At 70.9% G+C, this 20,925-nt stretch overlaps 1 protein-coding gene across 1 annotated transcript; it reads left to right on the forward strand.

The window, feature by feature from the left end:
• Positions 1-634: 634 nt before the first annotated feature.
• Positions 635-19,684, forward strand: LOC309684093 (adhesion G protein-coupled receptor L1-like; the record flags this gene model as incomplete). Its single annotated transcript, XM_082500050.1, is given in 22 exon segments — positions 635-1,015; positions 1,018-1,434; positions 2,393-2,527; positions 3,084-3,187; positions 4,023-4,208; positions 4,883-4,921; positions 5,528-5,711; positions 6,355-6,477; positions 7,214-7,419; positions 8,641-8,811; positions 9,865-10,074; positions 10,625-10,845; positions 11,385-11,451; positions 11,858-11,949; positions 12,654-12,822; positions 13,595-13,723; positions 14,572-14,668; positions 15,145-15,273; positions 15,434-15,451; positions 16,043-16,060; positions 18,076-18,306; positions 18,743-19,684. Coding segments are annotated over 22 exon segments (4,269 nt in total), but the record flags the coding sequence as incomplete, so codon positions are not given.
• Between the last annotated feature and the right edge of the window lie 1,241 nt (positions 19,685-20,925).

A 20,925-nucleotide genomic window follows, 5' to 3' on the forward strand; every position in this document is an offset into this window, starting at 1 on the left:
CCCTGTCCCTCCCCACGCCCCTCCGTCCCTCCCCGTGTCCCCCTGTCCATCCCCGTGTCCCCGTGGTCTGTCCCCTGTCCCTCCCCACGCCCTTCCGTCCCTCCCCGTGTCCCCCTGTCCGTCCCCGTGTCCCCGTGTCTGTCCCCTGTCCCCTCCCCACACCCCTCCGTCCCTCCCGTGTCCCCCTGTCCATCCCCGTGTCCCCGTGTCTGTCCCCTGTCCCTCCCCATGCCCTTCCGTCCCTCCCCGTGTCCCCCTGTCCGTCCCCGTGTCCCCATGTCTGTCCCCTGTCCCTCCCCACGCCCCTCCGTCCCTCCCCGTGTCCCCCTGTCCCTCCCCGTGTCCCCGTGTCTGTCCCCTGTCCCTCCCCACACCCCTCCATCCATCCCTGTGTCCCCCTGTCCCTCCCCATGTCCCCGTGTCTGTCCCCTGTCCCTCCCCACGCCCCTCCGTCCCTCCCTGTGTCCCCCTGTCCCTCCCCGTGTCCCCGTGTCTGTCCCCCTGTCCCTCCCCGTGTCCCCGTGTCTGTCCCCCGTCCCTCCCCACGCCCCTCCGTCCCTCCCCGTGTCCCCCTGTCCCTCCCCGTCCCCCCGTGGCCTGTCCCCCCGTCCCCGTCCCGTCCCCGTCCCCGCAGTCTTCGTCTGCCCGGGCACTCTGCAGCGCATCGGCTCCCCGACCTCCAGCCACGAGTCCCAGCACCAAGCCGGCGCCTGGTGCCGCGATCCGCTCCAAGCCGGCGACCGCCTCTACGTCATGCCCTGGGTGCCGTACCGCACCGACACGCTCACCGAGTACGCCTCCTGGGACGACTACGTGGGCGCCCGCCACACCACCACCTACCGCCTGCCCAACCGCGTGGACGGCACCGGCTTCGTCGTCTACGACGGCGCCGTCTTCTACAACAAGGAGCGCACCCGCAACATCGTCAAGTACGACCTGCGCACCCGCATCAAGAGCGGCGAGACGGTGGTGGGCGCCGCCAACTACCACGACACCTCCCCCTATCGCTGGGGGGGCAAACCGACATCGACCTGGCGGTGGACGAGGAGGGGCTGTGGGTCATCTACGCCACCGAGGGCAACGGCGGCCGCTTGGTGGTGAGTCAGCTCAACCCCTACACCCTCCGCTTCGAGGGCACGTGGGAAACCGGCTACGACAAGCGAGCGGCCTCCAACGCCTTCATGGCCTGCGGCGTCCTCTACGTCATCCGGAGCGTTTACGTGGACGACGACAGCGAAGCCGCCGGCAACCGGGTGGCGTACGCCTTCAACACGCGGGCGAACCGGGGGGAGGCGCTGGAGATGGCCTTCCCCAACCCCTACCAGTACGTCTCCTCCGTCGACTACAACCCCCGCGACAACCAGCTCTACGTCTGGAATAACTACTTCGTGGTGCGCTACGGACTGGAGTTCGGACCCCCCGACCCCGGGGCCGGTGAGCATCCTGGGGGGTTTTTTTTTGGGGGGGGGGGGGGGGGCGGGGAAGGAGAAATGAGGGGTTTTGGGGGAGATTTGGGGTCCCCCTTGGCTTTGTGGGGGCAGCCCTGGGTAGCCAGGGGAAGCCCTGGGGGTCCGGATTGACTTTGGGGGCGCCCCAGATATCTGGGGGGAGCCCTGGGGTGACCTGTGGGGGGGGGGGACAGCTCTGGATACCCAGGGGGAGTTTGGGGGGGGTTCCAAATTGACTTTGGGGGTGCCCCAGACACCTGGGGGAGCCCTGGAGGTCTGGGGTGATGGGGGGGGCAGCCCCAGACATCTGGGAGGAGTTTTGGGGGGGTCCCCAGTTAATATGGGGGTGCCCCAGACACCTGGGGGGAGCCCTGGGGGGTCTGGGGTCATTTGGGGGGACCCTGGGGGTCCAGGAAGACTTTGGGGGTGCAGCCCCAGACACATGGGGTCAGGTTGACTTTGGGGGTGTCCCAGTGACTTGGGGGGGGTCTGAGGTCACTTTGGGGGTGCCCCACATACCTGGATCCCCTTCCCCGCCGGGGGTCGGGGGGCCGGGGTTGATGGGGGGCACCCCACTGCCCGGGTTTCCCTGGAGGGGGGGGGGGGAGGTTCGGGGGGGCTCCACAGCCCCCTGACCCCCACCCCCCTTCCGTGTCACCCCCCCCAGGTCCAGTGACAACGGCGGCCCCCAGCGTGGCCCCAGCGCGCCCCACGGTGGCCCGGAGCTCGGTGGCCCCCGGCCCCACCCCCACGGCGAGACGGGGACCCCTCACCCCCCGCCCAGGACCCCCCCCCGGGCCCCCCCCGGGCCCTGGTCCAGCCCACAGCGCCGCCACCCCGGGGGGACCCCCCGGTTCCCCGGGACCCCCCAATAACGGGGTGGGGGGTCCCACCACCACCACCGCCCCCCGCCGCCTCTCGCCGCCCTCCGGGGGGGCCCGGAGGGGGGGGGCCCGGGGCGGGGGGGCCCGGGGGGGGCCCGGCGCGGCTGTGCGAGGCGCGGGAGGTGCGGAGGGTGCAGTGGCCGGCGGCGCAGCAGGGGGTGGTGGTGGAGAGACCCTGCCCCAAGGGCACCCGCGGTACGGGGGGGGGCCGGGGGGGGGCCGGGGGGGGCCGGGGGGGCTGGGGGGGGCTGGAGGGGGCCGGGGGGGGCTGGGGGGGCTGGGGGACATGGGGTCGGAGGGGGTAAGGGGGGCCAGGGGGGTTCTGGGGGGCTCTGAGGGGCTCGGGGGGGGGACTACGGGGGGCTGGGGGGGGCGTGGGGGGGCCTGGGGGACTGGGAGGGGCAGGGGGGGTCTTGGGGGGCTATAAGGGGCTACAAGGGGGGTATTGGGGGCTGGGGGGGACGACATGGGGTCATGGGGGTTATGGGGGGCAGGGGGGTCCTGGGGGGCTTTGGGGGCTCTGGGGTAATGGGGGGACTGAGGGGGTATAAAGACACTCCCGGGGGGCTGTGGGGGGGTCCGGGGGGGGGTGGGGGACCACTACGGGGGACCAGTGGCCTTGCGGGTGGGGGGCACAGCATGGGGGGGGGGACAGCGTGGCAGGGCTGGGGGACAGCTCTGGGGGGTGGGGGGGTGTCCCTGACGCCCCCCCCCGTTTGTCCCCCCCCGTGTCCCCCCGTGCCCCCCCCAGGCATCGCCTCCTTCCAGTGCCTGCTGGGGCTGGGGGTGTGGAACCCCCGCGGGCCCGACCTCAGCAACTGCACCAGCCCCTGGGTCAACCAGGTGGCCCAGAAGGTACCCGGGGGGGGGACACCCCCAAAAATACCCCGGGGGGCCCCCCCCCGGCATGGGGACACTCCCACCTCCCCCCCAAAACCACCCCCCCCCCCCCAAATGGGGACCTTTCCAGCAAAAGGAGACGCACACACATCCCCATCCCACAGCGACCCACCGGGGTGGGGGATACTCACCCAGGGGGGCACCCCAACATCCCCCCACCCCTGGGAACCCCCCCAACACCCCCCCCAGCCACAGCCCCCCCAAAACCCCCCCCAACACCCCCCCAAATCCCCCCATGCCCCCTCAAACCCCCTCCCCATAGAACCATCAGTGCGTCCCCATCCCACAGTGACCCACTGGGGTGGGGTATCCTCACCCAGGGGGGCACCCCCACATCCCCCCGCCCCTGGGACCCCCCACCCAACATTCCTGGGAACCCCTGAACACCCTCCCCCAGCCACAGCCCCCCCAAATCCCCCTGTGCCCCCCAAAAACCCCCTCCCCATAGGACCATTAGTGCATCCCCATCCCACAGCGACCCACTGGGGTGGGGTATCCTCACCCAGGGGGGCACCCCCACATCCCCCCACCCAACACCCCTGCGACCCCCCCCAACACCCCCACCCAGCCACAGCCCCCCTAAAACCCCCCCACAGCCCCCCCAAATCCCCCCATGCCCCCCCAAACCCCCTCCCCATAGAACGATTGGTGCATCCCCATCCCACAGTGACCCACTGGGGCGGATGATCCTCACCCAGGGGGGCACCCCCACATCCCCCAAACCTTCGGTCCCCCCGGGGGGGTGATATGGGGGTACCCCTCTCACCGCCGCCCCCCCCTCATCCCCCAGATCAAGAGCGGGGAGAACGCGGCCAACATCGCCAGCGAGCTGGCGCGCCACACGCGGGGCCCCGTCTACGCCGGAGACGTCAGTTCGGCCGTGCGGCTGCTGGAGCAGCTCCTGGACATCCTGGACGCCCAACTGCAGGCGCTGCGCCCCGTCGAGCGCGAGTCCGCCGGCAAGAACTACAACAAGGTTTGGGGACACCCCCCCAAAACCCCCCACCCCCCCCCAACCCTCTATCTGGGTGTACAGCCCGCCCCAAAGATAGCGCAGCCCTGACCCCGAAGGTGGGGCAACCCCGGGCTCCCCCCGGCATTGAGGGTCTGCCGTGCTCAGAAGGAGGCGGTTGGCCCCGATTTTGGGGGGGTTCTCCTGCCCCACGGTTTTGGGGGTCGGCCCCAAATATTGGGGTCCTCCTGCCTCAAGTGTTGGGGTTCCTCTGCCCCAAATATTGGGGTTCTCCAGCCCCAGATATTGGGGTTCTGCTCCAGAAGCTGAGGTCCTCCTGCCCCAAATATAGGCATTCCTCTGCCCCAAGTGTTGGGGTTCCTCTGCCCCAAATATTGGGGTTCTCCAGCCCCAGATATTGGGGTTCTACTCCAGAAGCTGAGGTCCTTCTGCCCAAATATTGGCGTTCCTCTGCCCCAAATATTGGGGTCTTCCAGCTGCAGATATGGGGGTCACCCAGCCCCATATGTGGGTGTCTTCACCCCATATGTGGGGGTCCGTGCCCCATATGTGGGGGTCCAGTGGCCCCATACGTGGGGGTCCGGCAGCCCCATATGTGGGTGTATCTGCCCCATATGTGGGGGTCGGGCAGCCCCACACCTGTGGGTCCCCCCCAACGCCATCGGTTCCCCCCCCAGATGCACAAGCGGGAGCGGACCTGTAAGGATTACATCAAGGTGAGTGGGCGGGGCCTGGGGGTGGGCGTGGTCTGAGCAATGGGTATGGCCTAGTGGGCGGGGTGTGGTGTGGGTGTGTCCAGGGCATGGCCTGGTGAGGGGTGTCAATGGGCAGGGCCTGTGGGGAGTGGGTGTGGTCTGGGAGTGGGTGGGGACATGTGGTGGGAGGGCCTTGGTCTGGTGGGTGTGGCCAGGGTGGGGTCTCTGCATGGGCGGGGCCTGGAATGGGCAGAGACCTGTGCTGGTGGGTGGGTCTTGAGTAGGCGTGGCCTCTGCATGGGCGTGGTTTGGTGGGCGGGGAGCTTAATGGAGGTGGGTGGGTGGGGCCTGGGGGTGGGTGGGGCTGGGGTGGAGTCTCTGCATGGGCGGGGTCACTAGATGGGTGTGGCCTGGGATCGGCAGGGGGCTGTGCATGGGTGGGGTCTACGGTGGGTGGGGCTTGAGTGGATGGGCGTGTCAGGGGGGCGGGGCCTGTGGGTAAGCAGTGCTGTGTATTTCCTTACAGGCAGAGATGGCACAGGCGGGGGGGAGGGGGAACCTGTTTAAGTGGGCGTGGTGAGGGGGGGGGCGTGGCCTGACGTGGGCGTGTCCCCCCGTGCCCCGCAGGCGGTGGTGGAGGCGGTGGATAACCTGCTGCGGCCGGAGGCGCTGGAGTCCTGGCGGGACATGAACGGGTCGGAGCAGGCGCACACGGCCACCATGCTGCTGGACGTGCTGGAGGAGGGCGCCTTCCTGCTGGCCGACAACGTCAAGGAGCCCGCCCGCTTCCTCGCCGCCCGCCAGAACCTGGGTCAGACCCCCCCCACCTCCTCCCCGCCCCCCGAACCCCTCTCCCCGCCCCATAGCCCCCCCCCCCACCCACACGCCTGGGTCACCGGAGCCCTCCCCCGAAGCCTTACCCCTGCTCAGGGCCCCCTGTAGGGTGGGAGAGACCCCCACCCACGCTCCTGGGTCCCCAGCGTCCACCCCCAAAGCCCTGTCCCCTCTATGGGGGTCCTCAGTAGGGTGGAGGAGACCCCCACCCACGCGCCTGGGTCCTCAGGGGGTACCTGTGTCCCCAGGGTCCCCCCCAAAACCCTGTCCCCTCCCCAGGGACCCCAGCAGGGGGGGGGAGACCCCGACCCACACTCCTGGGTCCCCAGGGTCCCCCATCAAACCCCCGGGCCCCCCCTGGAGTCCCCAGTAGGGTGGGGGAGACCCCGACCCACATGCCTGGGTCCCCCCCGAGAGCCCTGTCCCCACTGTGGGGTCCCCGTGGCCCCCCCAAACCCCCATCCCCTCCCCACGGACCCCAGCAAAGTGGGGGAGACCCCATCCCCCCCACACACACACATCCGCTCCCGGGTCCTCAGGGGTCACCTGTGTCCCAGGGAAGCCCCCCCGGCGCATGCCGTGACACGCGTGTGCCGTGACACGCGTGTGCTGTGGCGCAGTGCTGGAGGTGACGGTGCTGAACACGGAGGGACAGGTCCAGGAACTGGTGTTCCCCCAAGAATTTGGGGGCGAAAGTTTCATCCAACTCTCGGCCAATACCCTCAAACAGAACAGCCGTAACGGTGAGGGGCCGGGGGGGGGGCTGGGGGCATCCGGGGGGGTCATGGGGGTCCTGGAGGGAGCCTCAGGGGCCCAGGGGGCACCCGGAGGGGTCTGGAGGGTTCTGGGGGGCGTCTCAGGGGTCGGGGGGTACCTGGGGGGGTCTGGGGGGGGGTCTCTGGGTTCCAGGGAGGCAGCCAGGGGGATCTGGAGTGTCCGGGGGGGGAATTCGGGACCAGAGATGCACCAGGAGGAGTCCGGAGGGTGCTGGGGGGGGTCTCAGGGGTCCAGGGGGCACCCAGGGGGTCTGGAGCATTCTGGGGGGGGTCTCAGGGGTCCAGGGGGACAGCTGGGGGGGTCTGGAGGGTTCTGGGGGGGTTCTCAGGGGGCCAGGGGGTACCTGAGGGGGTCTGGGGGGTATTTTGGGGGTCCTGGGAGCCCTCAGGGGTCCCGGGGGGTCTGGGGACATTGAGGGTGGGTTTGGGGGCAGGTCAGAAGTGGGGGGGGGGCCCTGGGCGAAACAGGAGGGCTTGGGGGGGGTCCAGGGGGGATTTGGGGGTGTATGGAGAGATTTGGGGGGGGTGCAGGGGGGATTTGGGATTTGGGGGGGTGCAGGGGGGATTTGGGGGCGTGCAGGGATTTGGGGGGGGGGTGCAGGGAGGGATTTGGGGGAGGGGGGGGTCCAGGAGAGACGTGGGGGGTGCAGGGGGGATGTGGGGGGCTCTGTGCGGGGGGCGCTCTGACGGTCGGCTCCCCCAGGGGTGGTGAAGGTGGTCTTCATCCTCTACAACAACCTGGGGCTCTTCCTCTCCACCGAGAATGCCACCGTGCGCCTGGGGGGGGAGGTGGGGGCCCGCGCCCCCCCCCTCGTCGTCAACTCCCAGGTCATCGCCGCCTCCATCAACAAGGAGTCCAGCCGCGTCTTCCTCATGGACCCCGTCGTCTTCACCCTGCCCCACCTCGAGGTGCGACCCCCACCCCCCCACACACCCCCCCACCCCGGGACCCCCGCCTGGCGCTCGGGACCCCCCCCCACCCCCCAGGACACCACGATCCCCCCCCCCCCCCCGCCCCTGGGACACCCAGCCAGCTCTGGGGACCCCCCACCCCCCTCTAGGGACCCCCCAGAGACCCACACCCAGCCCCCGGGACCCCCTGGGCCCCCCCACCCAGCTCCAGAGACCTCCCTGGGACCCTCACCCCATCCCTGGGACCCTCACCCACCCCTCTGGGACCCCCACCCCTCCCCAGGAACCCCCCTGGGACCCTCATCCCCTCCCTGAGATCCTCCCCCAACCCCTGGGACCCCCACCCCTCCCTAGAGAACCCGTGGGGCCCTCACCCCCTCCCTGGGACCCTTCCCCACCCCTCTGGGACCCCCACCCCTCCCCAGGAACCCCCCTGGGACCCTCACCCCATCCCTGAGATCCTCCCCCAACCCCTGGGACCCCCACCCCTCCCTAGAGAACCCGTGGGGCCCTCACCCCCTCCCTGGGACCCTCCCCCACCCCTCTGGGACCCCCACCCCTCCCCAGGAACCCCCCTGGGACCCTCACCCCATCCCTGGGACCGTCACCCACCCCTCTGGGACCCCCACCCCTCCCCAGGAACCCCCCTGGGACCCTCATCCCCTCCCTGAGATCCTCCCCCAACCCCTGGGACCCCCACCCCTCCCTAGAGAACCCGTGGGGCCCTCACCCCCTCCCTGGGACCCTCCCCCACCCCTCTGGGACCCCCACCCCTCCCCAGGAACCCCCCTGGGACCCTCACCCCCTCCCTGGGACCCCCACCCCTCCCCAGGAACCCCCCTGGGACCCTCACCCCCTCCCTGGGACCCTCACCCACCCCTCTGGGACCCCCTGGGACCCCCACCCAGGCCAAGGGACCCTGCTGGGACCTCCTGTGATCCCTGAGACCCTCACCCATCCCCCGGGACCCCCGGGACCTCCCCAGAGACCCCCACCCAGCCCTTGGGACCCTTACCCCATCCTTGGAACCCTCCCCCACCCCCCTGGGACCTCCCCAGGGACCCCCCTGGGACCCTCACCCCATCCCTGGGACCCCCACCCCTCCCCAGGGACCCCCCTGGGACCCTCACCCCATCCCTGGGACCCTCACCCACCCCCCTGGGACCCCCACCCCTCCCCAGAGACCCCCCTAATCCCCCCCCCCCATCTCCCCACCAGGCGAAGAACCATTTCAACGCCAACTGCTCCTTCTGGAACTACTCGGAGCGGTCGATGACGGGGCACTGGTCGACGCAGGGCTGTCGCCTGCTGGACACCAACGCCACCCACACCTCCTGCGCCTGCAGCCACCTCACCAACTTCGCCGTCCTCATGGCCCACCGCGAGAGCGTGAGCGCGGGGACGCGCGGGACAAGTTTGGGGAGACACGGGATGAGCGTGGGGAGACACGGGATGAGCGTGGGGAGACACGGGATGAGTTTGGGGACACATGGGGTGAGTTTGGGGACATATGGGATGAGTTTGGGGAGACATGGGGTGAGTTTGGGGACACGGGATGAGTTTGGGGACATGGGATAAGCTTGGGGATGCGCAGGATGAGTTTGGGGACATGGGATGAGTTTAAGGATGGATGGGGTGAGTTCGGGGACATGGGATGAGTTTAGGACACAGGATGAGTTTAGGACGTGATGAGTTTGGGGACATGGGAGGATCTTGGGGACATGCGGGATGTGTTTGGGGACACACAAGGTGAGTTTGGAGACACGGGATGAGTTTGGGGACATGGGATGAGTTTAAGGATGGATGGGGTGAGTTTGGAGACATGGGATGAGTTTAGGACACAGGATGAGTTTAGGACGTGATGAGTTTGGGGACATGGAAGGATCTTGGGGACATGTGGGATGAGTTTGGGGACACACAAGGTGAGTTTGGAGACACGGGATGAGTTCAAGACACGGGATCAGTTTAGGACATAGGATGAGTTTGGGGACATGGGATAATCTTGGGGACACGCGGGATGAGTTTGAGACACGGGGTGAGTTTGGGGATGCATGGGGTGAGTTTGGGGACACACAGGAAGAGTTTGAGGACACGAGACGAGCTTGGGGCCACGTGGGATGAGTTTGGGGCCACGTGGGATGAGTTTGGGGCCACGGGATGAGTTTGGGGCCACGGGATGAGTTTGGGGCCACAGGATGAGTTTGGGGCCGCACGGGGTGAGTTTGGAGGTCCCGCAGGTCAGCCCCGTACCGCTGGGTGGGGTTATGCCCCCCCGGATGCAGCACCCCGCACTCGCCCATGGAGAACTTCGTTAGGTTCCTCTCCACCCGCCTCTCCCACCCGTCCCCGCTGCGGGGTGGGGCGAAGGAGGGCGGTGGGGTGACCTTTGCACCCCTTTGGGGGGTGTTTTTTTTGGGGGGGGGGCATTTTTTTCTCTGGCAGTACCAAGGTCGGCTGAACGAGGTGCTGCTGTCGGTCATCTCCTGGGTGGGCATCGTGGTGGCCCTGGTGTGTCTGGGCGTCTGCATCTCCGCCTTCTGCTGCCTGCGGGGGCTGCCCTCCGACCGCACCACCATCCACAAGAACCTCTGCATCAGCCTCTTCCTCGCCGAGCTCGTCTTCCTCGTCGGCATCGATAAGACCCAGTACCAGGTCGGGGGCTTTGGAGAATTTACCACCACCCCCCTCACAGTACGCCCCTCCCATGGCGCCCCTGGGACCTCCTGCACCACTCATGGCACCCCTGGGACCCCCACGGCGCCCCTGGGACCTCCTGCACCCCTCATGGCGTCCCTGGGACCCCCATGGCACCCCTGGGACCTTCTGCACCCCTCATGGTGCCCCTGGGACCCCCATGGCACCCCTGGGACCCCCACGGCGCTCCTGGGACCTCCTGCACCCCTCATGGCACCCCTGGGACCTCCTGCACCCCTCATGGCGTCCCTGGGACCCCCATGGCACCCCTGGGACCTCCTGCACCCCCCACGGCACCCCTGGGACCTCCTGCAGCCCCCACAGAGACCCACCATGTCCCCATCCCCGCAGGTGTCCTCCTGCATCTTCGCAGGGTCCCCTCGCCATCCTGTCCCCCTCGTCCCTACCACCATGGCCCCCCTCCCCGCAGGTGGCCTCCCCCATCACTGCAGGGTCCCCTGGCCGTCCTGTCCCCCTCGTCCCCACCACGGTGTCCCCGTCCCCGCAGGTGGCCTGTCCCATCTTCGCCGGGCTGCTGCACTACTTCTTCCTGGCCTCCTTCTCCTGGCTCTGCCTGGAGGGGGTCCACCTCTACCTGCTGCTGCTCGAGGTCTTCGAGAGCGACCTCTCCCGCCGCAAGTACTACTACGCCGGTGGCTACTGCTTCCCCGCCGTCGTGGTGGCCGTGGCCGCCGCCGTCGACCACCGCAGCTACGGCACCGACCAGGCGTGAGTGGGGGGGGGGCTGGGGGCGGAGCTTCGGGCCCCGGGGGTGGAGCCTGAGCCCTGGGGGCGGGGCTTTCCCCACTGTCATGGCTGCTGTGGGCACTGAGCTGGTGGGAATGGGGGGCTGGGGGGCGGGGCCTGAGCCCTGGGGGCGGGGCCTGAGCCCTGGGGTGGAGCTTGAGCCCTGGGGGTGGAGCCTGAGCCTTGGGGCGGGGCTTTCCCCACCATCGTGGTGGCTGTGGCTGCTGTGGGCACTGAGCTGGTGTGAATGAGGGCCTGGGGGTGGGGCCTGAGCCCTGGGGGCGGGGCCTGGGCCCCGGGGGTGGAGCTTGAGCCCTAGGGGTGGAGCTTGAGCCCTGGGGGTGGGGCCTGAGCCCTGGGGGTGGAGCTTGAGCCCTGGGGGCGGGGCTTTCCCCACTGTCATGGCTGCTGTGGGCACTGAGGAGGCACGTATAGGGGGGCAGGGAGGGCACGGTGGCCCTGGGGGCGTGGCCTCCCTCACCAGAAGGGGCGTGGCTCCCTGACGCCCCACCCACCCCCAGGTGTTGGCTGCGGGTGGACAATTACTTCATCTGGAGCTTCATCGGCCCCGTGGCCTTCGTCATCCTGGTCAGGGGGGGCCGGGGGGCACCGGGGGGGCACCGAGGGGTGCTGGGGGGCACCCAGGGGCTGGGGGGGGGCGGGGGGGGGCCTCTGTGGGGTGGTGGGTGCTGGGGGGGTCCTGGTGTGGGGTGATGGGTGCTGGGGGGTCCCTCTGTGGAGTGATGGGTGCTGAGGGGGTCCCACTGAGGGGTGGTGGGTGCTGTGGGGTCCCCCCAAGTTACAATACACGGTGGGGGGTCCCACCATGGGGCAGCGGGTGCTGTGGGTCCCATCGTGGGGGAAGTGGGACCCTCTGTGGGACCAGAGCTGCTGTGGGGTGCTGGGAGGAAAGGGGGAGGTTGGAGGGGGTGCCCGCCGTGGGGCAGGGGGTGCCGTGGGTCCCGCCGTGGGGCGCTGAAGGCCGTCCCCGCAGGTGACGCTGGTGTTCCTGCTGGTGACGCTGCACAAGATGGTGCGCAGCTCCGCTGCCCTCAAACCCGACTCCAGTCGCCTCGACAGCATCAAGTGAGACCCCCAGACTGGGAGGGGGGGATCCTGGGGTCCCCAAAACTGGGGCACCCCTCCCAAAACTGGGACCCCAGGACCCACCCACTCACCTGCCCCTCGCATGAGGAAGGGTCCCCAAAAATGAGACAAACCTCCCCCCTGAGGCCCCGAAACGGGGACAGACACCCCAAAACCCGCACCCCGCAATGGGGAGAGAGACCCCAAACTTGGGGCTCCCCGTGGGACCCCAAAACACAAACCAGACCCACCTCACCCCCTTGTCCCCCAGCCCTGTGGCCCCCCAGGTTGTGGGGGCTGGGGGTCTCTGACCCACTGTGCCCCTCAATTTGTGGGTGCTTGGGGTCCCAGTGCCCCCTGACCCCCAGATTGTGGGTGCTGAGGGCTCCAGACCCCCTGTGCCCCCCAAATCATGGATGCTGGGGGTCCCTGTGCCCTCCAAACCTCCTCTGTTGCCCTACAGACAGCGGGTGCTGGGGGTCCCTGACCCTCTGTGCCCCTCTGTGCCCCCCAGGCTGTGGGTGCTGGGGCTCCCTGTGCCCCCTGTCCCCCCAGATCACGGGTGTGGGGGTCCCTGTGCCCCTGAAGCCCCCCTGTTCTCCTCCACATCGTGGGTGCTGAGGGTCCCTGACCCACTGTGCCCCCCGATTTGTGGCTGCTGGGTGTCCCTGTGCCCCCTGACCCCCCCTGTGTCCCCCCCCCAGGTCGTGGGCGCTGGGGGCCATCGCGCTGCTGCTGCTGCTGGGCCTCACCTGGGCCTTCGGCCTCCTCTTCGTCACCCGCGAGTCCGTGCTGACGGCTTCGCTCTTCACCGCCTGCAACGCCCTCCAGGGCACCTTCATCTTCGTCTTCCACTGCGCCCTCCAGAAAAAGGTGGGGGGGGGGCACCCAAGGGTGGGGGGGGCACGCTGGGGGGGTTACCCAAGGGTGGGGGGCCCCCGGGGGGGCACCCAGGGGTGGCAGTGTGGGGCAGGGGGGCGGTGTGGGGCACCTTTGTCTTCATCTTCCACTGTGCCCTCCAGATAAGGGTGGGTGGGGGGCACCCAGGGGGATGGGGGGGCACCCAAGGGTCGGGGGGGCACCCTGGGGGGGTTACCCAAAGGTGGGGGGCACCCTGGGGGGCACACAGGGGTAGGGAGCATAGGGCAGGGGGGCAGTGTGGGGCACCTTCGTCTTCATCTTCCTCTGACCCCCCCCGGAAAGGTGGGTGGGAGGCAGCCGGGGGGGGGGTGTACTGTATGTGGGGGGGGGCACCTGGACGTTGGGGGGGGGACACTAAGAGTGGGGGCACCCCTGAGTGGAGATCTGTGGGGTGGGGGGCTTGGGGGGGGGGGGAATCTGGGGGTGAGGGGTCTCAGGGATATGGGGGGGCCTGGGGGGAGGGTACATTCTTGGGGGGGGTCTCAGGGATATTTGGGGTCGGGGGTACACTCTTGGGGGGCTCTCAGGGATATGGGGGTGTCCGGGGGGGTACACTCTTGGGGGGGGGTCCCAGGGCTTTGGGGGCGGGGGGGGGGGGGCACCCGTCCTGGGGGGAGTTGGGGTCTCCGGGGTGGGCTGTCCCGTACGGGGGGGGGGGCCCGGGGGTGCTGCCCCCCCCTCACCGCCCCCGCACCCCTCTTTTTGCCCCCCCCTCCCCCCCCAGGTGCACCGGGAGCTGAGCAAGTGCCTGCGGCACACGTCGTGCTGCCTGCGCAGCCCCCCCGGCACCGCCCTGGGCGCCCTCAAGACCTCCGCCATCCGCACCAACACCCGCTACTACACCGGCACCCAGGTGGGCCCCCCGCGCCCCCACACCCCCCCGCGGCACCCCACACCCCCCATGGCACCCCCCAGCACCCCCCAGCACCCCCACACCCCCCATGGCACCCCACAGCACCCCCACACCCCCCCGCGGCACCCTACACCCCCCATCGCACCCCACAGCACCCCCACACCCCCCATGGCACCCCACAGCACCCCACAGCACCCCACAGCACCCCCACACCCCCCATGGCACCCCACAGCACCCCCACACCCCCCATGGCACCCCACAGCACCCCACAGCACCCCACAGCACCCCCACACCCCCCATGGCACCCCACAGCACCCCCATACCCCCCCATGGCATCCCACAGCACCCCCACGGCATCCCCACACCCCCACGGCACCCCCATATCCCCCATGGCACCCCACGGCACCCCCAGACCCCCCCACAGCACCCCACAGCACCCCCACAGCACCCTCACACCCCCCATACCCCCCCATGGCACCCCACAGCACCCCACAGCACTCCACAGCACCCCCACGGCACCCCCAGACCCCCCCATGGCACCCCCATATCCCCCATGGCAACCACAGCACCCCCATGACACCCCCGGGGGGGTGATGGGGTGGGGGTCCCCAATAGCGATGGGGCTTGGGGACATCAGGGTCCCTGGGGTAGGGGGGTCCCGGGGGGGGGGGGGGGGGGAATAAATCCCCAGGATGGGGTCCCCAGAGTGGGGGTCCCTGGGGGGGGGGGGATGGATCCCTAGTGGGGGGCCCCGGGGTGGGGGGGTCCCTGGGAGGGGGGGGAACCCCAATGGGGGGTCCCCGGTGCGGGGGGGTCGTGGGGGGGTCCGAGCCGTGCCCTATGCCCAGAGCCGCATCCGGCGGATGTGGAACGACACAGTGCGGAAGCAGACGGAGTCCAGTTTCATGGCGGGGGACCTCAACAGCACCCCCACCCTCAACCGAGGTGAGACCCCCCCCCCACCCCCCCCAGAACCCTCTGGGAACCCCCAGACCTCTCCAGGATGCCCCAACACCCCTCAGACCCCCCCAGAAGCCCCTTTGGGACCCCTCAGGGCCCCCCCAGACCCACTTGGGACCCCTCGGGGCCTCGCTAGACCCCCCGGCACTCCCCAAGACCCCCAGACACCCCTGGGACCCCCCAACTCGCCCTCAGACCCCTCTGGGACCCCCCCAGGACCCCCCCAGACCCCTCTTGGATCCCCTGAGACCCCCCAGACCCCCCTGGGACACCCCAGGACTCCCCCAGGACCCTCCAGACCTACCTGGGACCCCCCAAGACCCCCCCAGACCCCCCTGGGACCCCCCCCAGACCCCCCTGGGATGCCCCAACCCCCCCTCAGACCCCTCTGGAACCCCCTTGGGACCCCCTGAGCCCCCTCTGCCCCCCCCGGCGGGCGCTGACCCCCCCTTTTCCCGCAGGGACGATGGGGAACCACCTTCTGCCCAACCCGGTGCTGCAGCCGCGGGGGGGCTCCAGCCCCTACAACACCCTCATCGCCGAGTCGGTGGGTTTCGCCCCCGCCTCGCCCCCCGCCTTCACCTCCCCAGGTGGGTACGGCCCCCCCAAACTGCCCCCGCGCCCCACAGGCCCCCACAGACCCCCCCACAGCCCCACGACCCCCCCGCAGCCCCGCACCCCACCGTTCAGCTCCTCATGTAGATATGGGGGTGGTTTCGGGGGGCCCTTGACCCCCCCCGTACCCCCCAGTTGCAGCTCCCCAGATGGGTACGGGGGGGTCCCGCCCCCCCCAAAGTCCCCCTCCCCCTCCACAAACCCCCATAGACCCCCCTCATAGCCCTACGACCCCCCCACAGCCCTACACGCCCCCATTCAGCTCCACATGTAGATATGGGGCTATTTTTGGGGGGTCCCCATGTGTCCCCCCCACTATCACACAATTTCAGCTCCCTCCGTGGGGACGGGGGGGGGCACGGCCCCCCCAAACTCCCCCCGCACCCCACAAACCCCCCCAGTACGCCCCACATCTCCCCATAGCCCCCCCCCCCCCAAATTTCAACTCCCCAGTTCAGTACTGGGAGGTGGGGGGGGACCCCCAAACACCCCCCACCCTCACCTCCACAGGGCGTTATGGGGGTACGGAACCCCCAGACACCCCCCCCCCCCATCCCCGAGTGCCCCCCGCCCCCCCCGAGGTGGGTATGGGGAGAAGAGCCCCCCCAGTACCCCAAATTCCTCCCCAAATCCCCCCCGCCCCCCACTTCATGGCCTCGGGAGGGGGTTCTGGGGGGGGTGAGGGGGTTTGGGGGGGCCATGGGGGGGTCCCAGTCCCTCCCTAACTGTCCCTTCTGTCCCCAGGGAGCTTCCGCGAGATCAGTAAGTGCCCCCCCGTGTCCCCTCCTGCCCCCTCCTGCCCCCCCGTGCCCCCCAGCCCCCCTCCTACCCCCCTGTGCCCCCCCCGTGCCCCCCCAGTCCCTTTGTGCCCCCCAATTCCCCTCCTACCCCCTTCTGCCCCCCCCATGCCCCCCCAGTCCCTTTGTGCCCCCCAATCCCCCTCCTGCCCCCCTGTGCCCCCCCCAAACCCTTTGTTGCCCCCTCACCCCCCCACCTGCCCCCCCTTGTGCCCCCCGTGCCACCCGTGCCCCCTCCTGCCCCCCTGTGCCCCCCAATCCCCCTCCTGCCCCCCCACGCCCCCCCACGCCCCCCATTCCCCTCGTGCCCCCTTGCCCCCCATCTGCCCCCCCCTCCTGCCCCGCTGTGCCCCCCCCACACTCCCCAATCCCCTTGTTGCCCCCTCGCCCCCCATCTGCCCCCCCTGTGGCCCCCCCTGTGCCCCCTCCTGCCCTCCCGTGCCCCCCCGTGCCCCCTCCTGCCCCGCTGTGCCCCCCCCATACCCCCCCAATCCCCTTGTTGCCCCCTTGCCCCCCATCTGCCCCCCCTGCCCCCCTTGTGCCCCCCCACCCCCCCAATCCCCTTGTTGCCCCCTCGCCCCCCATCTGCCCCCCCTGTGGCCCCCCCCAGGCCCACTCCTGCCCCCCCGTCTGCCCCCCCGTGCCCCCCCGTGCCCCCTCCTGCCCCGCTGTGCCCCCCCCATACCCCCCCAATCCCCTTGTTGCCCCCTTGCCCCCCATCTGCCCCCCCTGCCCCCCTTGTGCCCCCCCCCACCCCCCCAATCCCCTTGTTGCCCCCTCGCCCCCCATCTGCCCCCCCTGTGGCCCCCCCCAGGCCCACTCCTGCCCCCCCATGCCCCCCCGTGCCCCCTCCTGCCCCGCTGTGCCCCCCCATACCCCCCCAATCCCCTTGTTGCCCCCTCGCCCCCCACCTGCCCCCCCTGTGGCCCCCCCTGTGCCCCCTCCTGCCCCCCCCGTGCCCCCCAGCCCCCCTCCTACCCCCTGTGCCCCCCCCGTGCCCCCCCAGTCCCTTTGTGCCCCCCAATTCCCCTCCTACCCCCTTCTGCCCCCCCAGTCCCTTTGTGCCCCCCAATCCCCCTCCTGCCCCCCTGTGCCCCCCCCAAACCCCTTGTTGCCCCCTCACCCCCCCACCTGCCCCCCCTTGTGCCCCCCATGCCCCCCTGTGCCCCCCAATCCCCCTCCTGCCCCCCCACGCCCCCCATTCCCCTCGTGACCCCTTGCCCCCCATCTGCCCCCCCTGCCCCCCTTGTGCCCCCCCCCACCCCCCCAATCCCCTTGTTGCCCCCTCGCCCCCCATCTGCCCCCCCTGTGGCCCCCCCCAGGCCCACTCCTGCCCCCCCATGCCCCCCCGTGCCCCCTCCTGCCCCGCTGTGCCCCCCCATACCCCCCCAATCCCCTTGTTGCCCCCTCGCCCCCCACCTGCCCCCCCTGTGGCCCCCCCTGTGCCCCCTCCTGCCCCCCCCGTGCCCCCCAGCCCCCCTCCTACCCCCTGTGCCCCCCCCGTGCCCCCCCAGTCCCTTTGTGCCCCCCAATTCCCCTCCTACCCCCTTCTGCCCCCCCAGTCCCTTTGTGCCCCCCAATCCCCCTCCTGCCCCCCTGTGCCCCCCCCAAACCCCTTGTTGCCCCCTCACCCCCCCACCTGCCCCCCCCTTGTGCCCCCCATGCCCCCCTGTGCCCCCCAATCCCCCTCCTGCCCCCCCACGCCCCCCCACGCCCCCCATTCCCCTCGTGCCCCCTTGCCCCCCATCTGCCCCCCCCTCCTGCCCCGCTGTGCCCCCCCACACCCCCCCAATCCCCTTGTTGCCCCCTCGCCCCCCATCTGCCCCCCCTGTGGCCCCCCTGTGCCCCCTCCTGCCCCGCTGTGCCCCCCCAATCCCCCTCTACCCCCCGTGCCCCCCAGTCCCCTTGTCCCCCCCCACCCCTCGCGCCCCCCGTCCCCCCCCCCCGCCCCACTGACGCCCCCCCCCCCCCTCCCCACAGAGCCCCCCCCGGGCGGCCCCCGCGACCCACCGGAGCCTCTTCCCCTCAACGGCAACTTCAACAACAGCTACAGCCTGCGGGGGGGCCCCGAGGGCGGGGGGGCCGCGGGGCGGGGGGGGCCGGGGGGAGCCCCCCCGGAGGGACGCCGCGGCCCCCCCGACGCCGCCGCGCTGGAGAAGATGATCATCTCCGAGTTGGTGCACAACAACCTGCGCGCGGCCGCCTCCCACGGCCCCGGGGGGGGCTCTTTGCACGGCCCCGGGGGGGGCCCTTCGCACGGCCCCGGCGGGGGGGCCGCCTCCCACGGCCCCGGGGGGGGCCCCTCCCACCTCGCCCCCCCCCCGCCCCCCCCGCCCCCCGCCGAGCCCCCCCCCGGCGCCCCCGAGCTGGGACTCCTCTACCAAGAGCTGACTCGCGCCCAGGGGGGGCTGGGACCCCCCCCCGACCCCCCCCGCGACCCCCGGCACCCCCCCCCTCCCGCCCCCCCCCCGCCTCGGGACTCGCTCTATCCCGACAGCAGCCCCGAGGCGCCCCCCCCCGCCCCCCCCTATCTCGGGGGGCCCCCCCGGGCGCCCCCCCCCGCCCGCCGCCACAGCCCCGAGGCCTTCGGGGGGGTCGAGGGGCCGGGGGGGGTGGAGCCCGACGGGCAGATGCAGCTGGTCACCAGCCTCTGAGCCGGCCTCGCACGAGGGGCCGGCCTCGCACGGGGAGCCGGCCTCGGGGGGGGGGGCGGCCCGGCGGCAGGAGCCGGCCTCGCACCAGGGTCCTGCCACGCACGAGGGTTCGGCTTCCTGGGGGGGGGCGGCCTCGCACGAGGAGCCGGCCTCGCACGAGGAGCCAGCCGCAAGCAAAGAGCCGGCCTCGCACGGGGACCCGGCCTCGCACGGGGATCTGGACTCATGCAAGGATGTGGCTTCGCACGAGGACCCAGCCTCGCACGGGGATCCAGCCGCAAGCGACCACACGGCCTCGCACAGGGATCTGGACTCGCGCGAGGATCTGCCTTTGCACGGGGACCTGGCCTCGCACGAGGATCCAGCCGCAAGCAAAGACCCAGCTTCGCACGAGGATCTGGCTTTGCACAAGGATCCGGACTCGTGCGAGGATGTGGCTTCGCATGAGGATCCAGCCCCGCACGACGATCCGGACTCGTGTAAGGATCTGCCTTCGCACGAGGACCCGGCCTCACACGGCGATGCAGTCTTGTGCAAGGATGTGGCTTCACATGAGGACCCAGCCTCGCACAAGGGCTGGGACTTGTGCAAAGACCCGGCTTCGCACGAGGATCTGGCTTCACGCAAGGACCCGGCCTTGCACAAGGATCCAGCCGCAAGCAAAGACCCAGCTTCGCACGAGGATCCGGCTTTGCACGAGGACCCAGCCTCGCACGAGGGCTCGGCTTTGCACCGGGGGCCAGCCTCGCACGGGGAGCTCACTTCACACGGGGCCGCGGCCTCGCACGAGCATCCAGCCTCACCCGGAGCCCCACCTTTGCACGAGCACCCGGCCTCGCACGGGGACCAGGCGTCGCACGAGGACCTGCCCTCACACATCACCCCGGCCTCGCACGAGGACCCGGCCTTGCACGAGGACGCAGCCTCGCACGAGGGCACCTCACTGCCCCCCCCCCCCGCTGGACACGGGCCCCTCGGGGCCCCCCCCTCGTGTCGACACGAGGGTCCTCGTGCTCCCCCCACCCGGGCGTGGGGGGGGGTGGGGGGGCGCGGACGGCGCTGGGGGTCCGACAGCCCCATTTGGGGGGGGGGAGGGGCACCTAAAGCCATCCGGGGGGGCCCCGTGCCCGGGCAGCAGCGAGGGGGGGGGAGGATGAAGGAGGGGGGGGGACGGGGAGGGGGGGGTTGACCCCCCCTTCTCCACCCCTACAAACTGAGGGCCCCCCCCAACATGGGGGGGGCGCCCCCCCTCCCCCCTCGGCCGACACTTTTGTTGCCAAAAAAACCCGCCCCCCCCCCCCCCCCCCAAAAAGACACATTTCCCATTTCCCTTGTAATATAGATGTAAATGGACCAGCCCCTCCCCCCGCCCCCCCGGGGAAAACTGAGGCACGGGGGGGGCAAACTGCCCCTCCCCCCCCGGGGGTCCCCCCCAATCCCGACGGGGCCCCCCCTGGAAGCACAAGCGCCCCCCCCCCCCCCCTTTCCCAGCTTGGGGGGGGCGTCACCGCGCTGTACATAGGGATGGGGGGGGCCCCCCCGGGACCCCCAAAATGAGGTTGGGGGGGGCAACGGGATGAGGACCCCCCCCGAGTGCCGGGGACCCCCACTGAGTTTGGGGACACCCCCCCGGGATTTAAGGCCCCCCCCCCATATTTTGGGGACACCCCCCCCGGGGCTTCGGATCCTCCTTGGGATCTGGGGACCCCCCCCCAGGACTTGGGACCCCCCCCAAGTTTGGGGACACCCCCCTGGGGTTTGGGCCCCCCCAGAATTTGGGAACACCCCCCCCCCCCCGTATTTAGGGGGATCCATATTTTGGGGAACCCCCCCCCAGAGCTTCAGGATCCCCCCCTGGAAACTGGGGACCCCCCCCCCAGGATTTGGGGACCCACCCTGGGTCTGCCCCCCCCTCAAAATTTGGGGCCCCCCCCAGGGCTTTATGATCCCCCCGGGAACTGGGGACCCCCCAGGATTTGAGGACAACCCCCCCCCCAGGATTTAGGGGGCTCCACATTTTGGGGGGACCCCCCCCAGGGCTTCAGGATCCCCCCCCGGGGATCTGGGACCCCCCCCAATTTGGGAGGACCCCTCCCCCACTATTTAGGGCCCCCATATTTTGGGGACCCCCCCAGGGTATTGGGGGACCCCCCCACCCCTTACTGGGGAGACCCCC

This window comes from Vanellus vanellus, assembly GCF_965231255.1.
Source record: "Vanellus vanellus genome assembly, contig: HAP1_SCAFFOLD_1960, whole genome shotgun sequence".
NCBI lineage: Eukaryota > Metazoa > Chordata > Aves > Charadriiformes > Charadriidae > Vanellus > Vanellus vanellus.